Source organism: Hyperoodon ampullatus (genome assembly GCF_949752795.1).
Source record: "Hyperoodon ampullatus genome assembly, chromosome: 4".
NCBI lineage: Eukaryota > Metazoa > Chordata > Mammalia > Artiodactyla > Ziphiidae > Hyperoodon > Hyperoodon ampullatus.
In genome coordinates, this window is record NC_136917.1 from 85,788,211 (window position 1) to 85,798,327 (window position 10,117).

The 10,117-nt window shown below is 39.0% G+C and overlaps 1 protein-coding gene across 1 annotated transcript; it reads right to left on the bottom strand.

The window, feature by feature from the left end:
• Positions 1–8,910: 8,910 nt before the first annotated feature.
• Positions 8,911–9,474, bottom strand: LOC307051972 (transcription initiation factor TFIID subunit 12-like; the record flags this gene model as incomplete). The annotated part of the gene is made up of 1 exon (XM_079702630.1): positions 8,911–9,474. The coding sequence occupies exon 1, from the start codon at positions 9,394–9,396 to the stop codon at positions 8,911–8,913; it is 486 nt and encodes a 161-aa protein (XP_079558756.1). The 5' UTR covers positions 9,397–9,474.
• Between the last annotated feature and the right edge of the window lie 643 nt (positions 9,475–10,117).

Genomic DNA, 10,117 nt, shown 5'->3' on the forward strand with positions numbered 1-10,117 from the left:
CCCACCTTCACAAGACCACTCTCCTAAGATGACCACCACCACTGCTCTTTTGTGTATTATCCTAGGACACCTTGTAGACAGTTTAGACTTGGCTCTGGCATATTCTGAAATTGATCAGAAAGGAGCATTAATTAAATCAATTCCACTCTGTACTCAAGAATGAAAATAAAACTCATTCTCTTCTCTATTGTGATTCTCAAGTTACATCCAGCAACATTACCTAAAACAGCACATCATAAATCCTGCAATGAAATTAAATGACAACATGAAGATGCTCCAATAATAAAGTGCCAACATAGAGATGCACCAAAATTGAATATAAACCCCTGCCTATTATCAAATTCCCAGACAGAAAAGATCAGAGATTAAATACCCTGGCAAATATAAGTCCCAAAACATTCAAGTCCAAAGGAATTGAACTTCAAAATGAAATTTTCTTGCTCTTGAAAGTTAAAAGCTCAAAAAGTCCTAAGAGCTTCCTCCCTACTTTTCATTCTGCTCAGTCTCAGTCAGAGGCATTCTCAGTGCCTGGGTGCAATTACATATCACCTTGCATATTCCAGGCAAGATTATGTGCTCAAAACAGCACTTAGTTTACCAGACCATACAGAGATACAAGATTATCTGAATAAAGAAGATGGGTGGAGAAAGATGTTGGTCACTTGTGAACAAACTGAATTGAGAAAAATCTTGCATCAAACAGTTAATTTTGTCACTATGCCTTTACCATTATCTGGAGGAGGGGAAGGCATCTATCTACGCATATTGCCTCATTTCCCAAAGAGTGGCATTTGAGATATACTTGCCTTCTAACGATTTTAGAATTTGCAGTGGTGGCCTGAGGTATGTATGTTTGGTAAAGCCCAAGCACCTTTACTGTAGCACAGAGTGGAAAATTCTCACAGGCACTCTCCATGGAGCATCAGAGTTCCAGAAACATCATGCTTGTGTTACTTAGGCTAGGTTGCTTCCATCAAGAGACAATCAAGTCAGTGGGAGATACAGTGAGGTTTACAGGTACACAGAAGTTCCTAAGCATGTGGGCTGAGAACAGTCTTATTTAAAACAAAACCTTCTCTTTTGTATCAGATCCCTTTAAGCTGCACAAACGTTCCTAAACTTTTCTCCAAACCACCTTCTCCAAGATGAAGCTCCTATAGGACAAGTTGATTTTCTCTTTATTAATATCTATTTTGTTTCCCTGAGTCTTGCTGTTATTTTAGAATCAGTTACATTGGGAAGGGGCCTGCAGTGAAAGCAGCAGGAGCTAGGCCTGCAGAGTGCAGTCCTCGTGCCTCCCTAAGTACATTTAACCAAACTCCATCTGGGGTCACAGATGCATATATTTTGCAGTCTGAAGTCTCACCTTCCTTAATTGCTCTGCTTTACCACTGTCTTAGAATTTATGCTGCCCTTTTTGTTTTGCTAGCTTAATATGTTCAATTTCTCCTAATGAAAAATAATATTTATTTTTCCTCCATCATAATGCATTTTCATTCTGATCAAAACTATATAATATTACCAAGTGAAAAGAAATAAGGATTTAAAAACTTGTAGAAGCCATCCATTTTAATAACTATCACAAATGTTTAACTATATTATATACATGTAACTATGTTATATATACACACATATATATATATATTTAGTATTTTTCTTCTAATTAAAAAAAATTGGTGACTAATTTGTTTTTCAAAATTGTATTCACTTCTGTGTTAAACTGTAATAAGCCAGTTAAAGAAATCCATAGAATCTGGTTGTAAATATCTTGACTTGTTATAAGTCCTACAATGTATTATCCTAATATAATTTTATCAAAATAGAATTCCAGTTTTCTTAATAATAAAAATATATTTTGGCTCTGTATGCCTCTTTACAAAGATGTCTTATGTATACAAATTCTCTTAAGCCTTAGAACGACTATATGAGCTAGTTTACTACTGTTCCCATTTTATAAATGAGTAAACTGGGATTCAGGGGTAGATTTTCCACACTCTGAATATTTAATATGTGGCCAATTTTGGACTTGAAAACAAGTCTGATGACTCTTAGTTCTCTTCTTTTCCTGCAACAGTAGTAAGACTTGGAGAATTTTAGGGAATCATCATTATCAGTGAATTATTTAGCAAAGCCTTAATAATGCTGTATAAAAAATCACCAGCTGAGGGCTTCTCAATCTCCACAATATTGACATGTGTGTTAGATAATCTTTGTTGTGGTGCCCATTCTCTTTACGGTAAGATGTTTAGCAGCATTAAAGGCTTCTATGCCCTAGAGCCATCTGTGGTAGACAGAATAATAGCTGCCCATGTATGTCCACATCTTAATCCCCAGAACCTATAAATATGTTACCTTTGCAAGATATGATGAAAGTGATGGGATGTTACTCTCAGGATCATCTTTCATTTTATAATATTCATCTTAACAGACTGGGTGGGGGGAGAGATTCTTCTACTGGCCTTGAAAAGTAAGTAGCCAAATGTTGAACTGCCCATAGACTGGGTCACAAAGTAAGGAACCTCATATGACCTCTAGGACCTGAAATCATTCTCCAGGTGACAGCCAACAATAAGCCAAATAAGTTTGGAAGCAGATTCTTCCCTAACTGAGCGTCCAGATGAGAATACATCCTGACAATACTTTCTAGCCTTGTTGAGATGGCAGAGAACCAACATAAGCAACGCCTACAATCTTGACCCATTGAAACTGAGATAATAAGTGTGTTGTTTTAGTTCATGAAGTTTGTGGTAATTTGTTATGCAACATTGAAAACTAATGCACCACGACCATGAATGAGACAGGCCTTAAAGCTATCAATGGTAGTTCTGGCAGGGAAAGCAACTCAGTATCCAGAGTAAGTATCTATTCCAATGAGAACAATGTACTGCCTTTTCCATGATATAAATAGTCCTGTACAACCAGCTGACTGGCTCTCCTGGACAACAGTGTCCTAACAGGGGCTCAGTGTTGGTCTGCTGTTGACAGCCACTCAGCAGTGGCTGAAGCCCAATCAACCTTGGTGAGTGGAAACCCATATTGCTGAGTCTAAGGATAACCTCTAACCCTAACAATATGGACACTGTGTGAGCCCACTGGGCAAGGATGGGTGGTTGAGGAAAGGGGCCTGACTGATATCCTTAGGACAGACCACGTGGCTTTGCACAATAACAGTGATTTTATTATCTCTTACTGTTGCTTTTTGTCAAGAATCTGGTAAGAACTTTGCTTCTTATTTGGGGTCTCTCATGGGGTTTCAGTCAATGTCAGGGCTCTATTCATCTGAAGGTTTGACTGGGTCTGTAGTGCCCACTTCAAAGATGGCTCACTCACATAGCTGGCAAATTTGAGTCCTGACTCTGACCCTTAATACCCATATTATTTGGAGATAGTTGCTCAAATTCTGTGAGCTCCAGTCTGCTTGGCTATCAAATAGAGATAGTAATATTTAATTTGTAAGGTTGATTTGAGAATCAATGATCACATGTCAAAGCACCTGGCAAAACTTATACTAAACAAAGGACACTGTTCTATCATAGAGGAGAGAAATGGGAGCTCATATTGGGAGTATGACTAGGAGTCTGTTCTGAGGGAAGAAAATGATTTAAAAGGCCAAATTTAAACAATTATCTGAAGGGGCCTCAAACATAAGAACCCAGACTGTCCCAGGAAGCATTCTCTATCCCCCACCTTATCTCCTCAGTGTGCTTCCAGCCCCATTTCCTTTCTAATGAAATACAGCATAATGGTCTAGCAGGAAGGGCTCAGCACAAAGGTCTGTCCATGCTTCCCAAGGGGTCAGTCTCCTTCTTTCCCAAAGATATACCAGAAATTTCTACATAGCTTTTTGCTCTACCTCACTCACTACTAGTGAAGTCCATGGTAAGGCATGCCTACCCCATGTAGAACTTATTTTTTCCAGTTAAACTGTTATACCTGTTGCCCCTTGTGCTCCCCTATCTCTGTCCCTTTGCTCATGCTGTTTCTTCCATCTTGAAACCCTCCCATTCTTTTCTTGCTAGAAAATCTATACTTGTTTCAGGGTCCATATCAAACATCACTTCATCTTTAGAGTTTTCCTTGACAGATTTCTCTTTCTTTGGATACCTCTTAGCATACTGTGCCTATATCAAAGTCTTATCAATGAAAAAAATGTTGCCTGCCATATCAGTAAACAAAGGATGTTGCCACCATCAAGCCATCACATTACACCCACCCCTGACAGTGAGCCCTAAAGGAACTCAGGATAGAAACAGGATGCCCATCATCTAGCAGTCAGCTGCTGCAGCCACCCCTAATGACAGTGCATCCTGAGAAGACTCAGGATGAGAAAGCACAGAATACTGGCCCCAGATAGCTCAGGTGCATATCAAAGGAATGACTTCAGTGAGCCCAGACTCTTGCATCTTCCCATACATAGAAAAGTGCTAAATTCCTTAACCTGAGATATCTGGTTTTCTTTACTTTTTTTCTTTATTTTTTTAACATCTTTATTGGAGTATATAATTAACAGTAATCTTTTGAAGTTCCGACTACCTGGTCTTTGTTGCAAAAACTCCTATTTCTCCTGGCTCCTCCCTTACCTCTTCTGAGCAGTCTCTCAGAGCTATCTGAGACGCTATGTCCTGGGCTTAAGTCCTCAGTTTTGTCTGCCAAATAAAACATGAAAAGATGCTCTCTAATTATTAGAGAAATGCAAATCAAAAGTACAGTGAGGTACCACCTCACACCAATTAGAATGGGCATCATCAGAAAATCTACAAACAACAAATGCTGGAGAGGGTGTGGAGAAAAGGGAACCCTATTGCACTGTTGGTGGGAATGTAAATCGATACAGCCACTGTGGAGAACAGTATGGAGGTTCCTTAAAAAACTAAAAATAGAATTACCGTATGACCCAGCAACCCCACTAGTGGGCATATACCCTGAGAAAACCATAATTCAAAAGGACACATGTACCCCAATGTTCACTGTAGCACTATTTACAATAGCCAGGTCATGGAAACAACCTAAATGTCCATCGACAGATGAATGGATAAAGAAGATGTAGTACATATACTGAATGGAATATTACTCAGCCATACAAAGAAATGAAACTGGGTCATTTCTAGAGATGTGGATGGACCTAGAGTCTGTCATACAGAGTGAAGTAAGTCAGAACGAGAAAAACAAATATCGTATATTAACACATACATGTGGAATCTGGAAAAATGGTACAGATGAACCTATCTGTAGGGCAGGAATAGAAAGGCAGATGTAGAGAACGGACATGTGGACATGGGGGGGGAAGGGGAGGGTGGGATGAATTGGGAGACTAGGTTTGACGTATATACACTACCATATGTCAAATAAATAGCTAGTGGGAACCTGCTGTATAGCACAGGGAGCTCAGCTCAGTGCTCTGTGAAGATCTAGATAGCTGAGATGGGGTAGGGGGAGGTCCAAGAGGGAGGGGATATATGTATACGTATAGCTGATTCACTTCATTGTACAGCAGAAACTAACACAACATTGCAAAGCAATTATACTCCAATAAAAAAATAAAAACATAATCCTCAGCTTTCAGGTTGCGTGTTTTCTTTTCAGTTGACAATCTTATCTCCCATTAGTCTAGAAGCCCCCTGAGGTGGTGACTATGTCTTTCATATTCTCCACAATGCCCTGCACAGCATGTTCTTCCTAATATATGTTTGAAATTCTATTTTGCATATTAGACTTTATTTCAAGAATTAATTCACATCTTTGCAGTAAACTGACATTCATCTTCAGTGTGAAAATCACAATGCTAAATATTTGCATTCCCATGAAAGTAAACATTGAATGGGAAAAACTTTCTTTTTTTCTCTTTTTCTCGTCTTTGAAACATTTTTTTTTTCTTTTTGTGTTAGAATCAAGAATGCATATTTAGTTTTCTGACTCTATTTAATGCCTTAAGCATTTTAGTAGAATCACAATAGTCCTGGAAGGAACTTTAAAGGGTGAAGTAAGGTACTCTCTTATTTCTAAATAAGACTATAATTAACTCTCCCTAGAAAAGTGAATACATTTAGTTTCTTAAGAATTTGTTTTAGAAAAGAACTGGATTAGAAGGTAAGGTAGAGTAGGAAAACTCAATCTTTCATCCCTGATTACCCCTCTCCTGTTCCAACAGTTCCTGTCTTTATAGTGATCATCTCTGTGAGGCCTTTTGTTGTTCTCAAGAAGAATATGCTTGAGGAGAATACAATTTTTTTTCTGATAATTTTGGTTGCTATTTCCCCCCTTCAAATTCAGAGAATGGCATTCCCTTTACAGTCTTTAAAATAGTCCCCATGGACCAGCACATTTGTCTCTAATAAGCATCAACTATTAGGCTGCAGCAGTTTTTCATTTGGGGTAAAGTCACTGCATAGAACAACCATTGAGGCAAAGCAAAATATTAGTGTGAGGACCTTAAGGCTTTAAGAGGTCTTCTAATTCATTCCTCTGACTTCATGTATGAACACACAATCCATCACAAGGGAGACTCCTATGTTTCAAGATTTCAGGGGAAAAATCAAATCTCCATTGTTAACTGATTTCTAACTTCATTGGGTTATATGCCACAAGTCACTATGCTGTTTTCTGGTGGTAATGGTGGTGGTATGGTTTAATTTGGCTTACTTAAGTTAGATTTGTTTTGTTCCTTGCCAATCTCTTGTTTAAATTATTTAATTATTCTTCAGCATTTATTTCCTAATTCAAGTCCATGATATCAATACTTCCTCAGAAATCATGCTTGTCCACTCTTTAACTATCTGGTTAATGCCTTCTGATCTGCCTCTATATTGTCCTCACCCTCTTGGGGTACTACCAGAAGGCATAGTAAGTCAATATATAAGTGTGGGTGAATTTGCTACTGTACTTTTCTCCTTGTAAGTAATTCCAGCTTCATACTTTTACTGCATGTGTCCTACCTGTTAATGTTCGCACCACAGATTTGTCAAAGTCTGGTCAAGCTTCAAACTAGATTCAGATGTTACGATCTCAAGTGAATTAATTGCTCCCCCTCCTGTGTTCCAGTTGCTCTTCATACTTACCTCTATTAGATTACATATATTTTATTCTTATTTTTAGATACATATCTGTTTCTTATACCTACTAAAATACCAACAGTCAAGATAGCAACTGGGAAAATACCTGTTTAGGTTAAATGCTTAATTAATGTGAAAAAAAACAAAGGATGCAAGAAAGAAAATTCATTTAGAACTGGAAGAGATCACAAAGATTATCAAGTTTAACCATATTTTACAAACAGGAAAAGTCAGACAATAAGAAATTAGGTGAGCCAAAGCCAGATGCCTAGTGAGAGCTTGTTGCAGACATTTTGAATCTGGGGGCACCAAGTACTTATTTCCCAGTTTATTTGGTAAGAGCACTCTGACTTTAGATCCTTGCCCTTACAGAACTTTTACTTGAACTCTTAAGGGAAGAGGAGATTTTCTATCTGTGAATCTTGAGCCTGGGAATATTCAGGACAGGAGCTGTTGGCAGCCAATGTGTCACCATTTGGAGTGTGAGAATAAAGTCAACACAGAGCAGACAAAAGCTTGAAGAAAGACTGGGTGCACTGATGCTTCTCCAATCCCTGCATCAAGACAGTCCTGCAGAACAAATACTTTTCCTTTTTTACTTAAGTTTGACTTGGTTTTCTGACTTGGGTCCTAACTAAAGTCATGCAGGGCTTGAACTAAAGTACAAGTCTTCTAACTCTTAACGTGTACTCTTTTCACTACCTCAGTATTGCCTGCTCCCCTCCCCAATATCTCTTTCCTTTTCCTTTATCAATCAAACAACAAATCTTCTCTAGCAATTATGCCCTCAGGTAGGAAGCTTCCAGCTTTTAAAGACAACCTTGGTATCTTTGCATGGCCCTGCACCTGACAGATGGAAGGATTACCTCACCATCCCTATGTAGCTAGATCCCTATTTATCCATCCCCAAAACGTGTTTACTATTTAAGAAATAAAAGTACAACCTCCAATATTCCCAGAGCCTTCAATCTCATTTCATATGAGTTCCAGTTTCTATTTATTCAGAGTTGAAAACTAGAGCCCTAGGGAACTCTGAGTTCTGGTACATACATATGTATGATCTTATCAATGCAGAGGCAGAAATTCTATGCATCTAGAAAGCCCTGAGTCAGAGGTGGTTCCTAGATATTGTTGGAATTGATTTCCTCAGGTTAAGGTGACTTTTGTGACCTTACCACTGTAGCAGAAAGGGTCACATTCGCTCAATGACTGATCTAGTGGCCATATGGAAATACAGATAAAACTTTTGTCTTCCCTGTCTAGGTTGGTAACAGCTAAACTAAACCAGAGAGAAATCCCACATCCAGAAATCAGCACTGTACTCTGACATATAGTTAATATTTTAAAAATAAAATACAATTAAGTCTGCTAAAGTTTTCTGCTGAGCCTGGGAGAAACTTGCAACCACTGAAGAGGAGAGATGTGAGAAGCAATTTACAACATGTCAGTTTAAGATTCAAAAATATTTTACATCATAAGGTATATGTAGAATATTCATTCCAACATTGTAGGAGCAAGTGAATCAAAAGAGCCTAAGTTCCCACCAGTAGGAAGCTGGTTAAGTAAATTATGATACATACCTCCGTGCACTTCTGTAGAGATATTAAAATGAAGAAGACTGGTCTCTATGTCCTAATATGAAACTGTCTCTAAAACATCTTTTTTTTTTTTTTCTGGGGTAGGAGGCTTTATTCTTTTGGAAGATCCTGTCAGTCATTATAGATATTGCTGCACTGTTAATAAAAAATATATGCTTCTCTGTAAAGCATTAAAAAAAAAAAAATCCAAGGATGAGATAGCTGAGGTCTCAGCTCAAGTATCTCCAAATACATTGTTGTCCATTCCCTGACCTTTCTGTGTGTTATTTCTTGGTTGTTTTCTGGATCAATGCCATTCTCTGTTTGTGAGCTTCTGTGGTACAAGCCTTTTTGTAGGGTCGGATTTCTTCAGAGCCAAACCCTGGGATCCACATGTTCCACTGGCATTCTAGATGCAGCTGGACATCTTTCACCTCCAGGGTGCTGGACTTGCGATGCCGAGCAAGCTGGTAGGCTGCTGTCACCACGCTCTCAATAAAATCATCAGCAATCTGCAGTAGCATCTCCTCTACATCTTCATCCAGTTGCTCATTAGGATCCACTTCTCTTACTAAGTCTTGTAATTTCTTCTTGGTCAATACCTGATTGTTTTCAGGGCTGAGACACTCTCCCGTCCCAGTAGCGCCTGGGATCTTTACCACTGTAGTGCTATTGGCCATGGAGCCTTGTGGAAGGGTGCTAGCTGGTTCCGGTTTTATTGATGAGAAACTGGACAGGTTGACTGGGACTGAGGGGCCAAACTGGTTCATAATCTAATGCGCTTTGGACTTCAGCTCATAAAGCTTATCGAGATCTTGTTTCTTTTTGGAGCTATGAGGACCAAGCCCAATCAAAGGCAGCAGCATCTATCTCCCCATGATATGCAGAGACAGCCCCAGTGAAGCGCTCATCTCAGCAGCCAGTCCGACTGCTCGGCCCTCCCCGAGTAAGACATCTTTTTAAGTGAAGAAAAGCAAGGAGCAGGAGAGTGTGAATAGGAAGCAACTATTCATGTTAAAAGAAGGAAGTCAGAGCTCTGTAAAGGTGCCTATGCATAAATACATCAACACACACACACACACACACTTTGATATGCAGAGAATGTCATCTCTGGAAGGATCCACAAGAAACTGCCATCAGAGATAGCCTCAGGGAAGGGGAACTGGAGTGCTGGTGGGCAGGGTTGGAAGGGAGAATAACTTTTCAATATATTTCCTGTTGTGCCATTTGAATTTGTGTTACCACGTCTTCACATTGCCTAGTAAAAAGATAAATAAAGAGTATTCCAAGGTCTGACTTTGGTTTCGAGTTCAAAAATGAAAACATTAAGATTTTATATTCCTTTTTTCCCTTTAGGCAAAAGCAGGGCCCTTCCATCTTTGTTACCTTTTGAACAAATAGGCTATAGTATTTTTAGACTTTCTCCCTGGAGTCCAAAGCTCACAGTGTTAAAGTAACCAGGGAAATAGAGAAGAGATGGAGTCCAGGTTC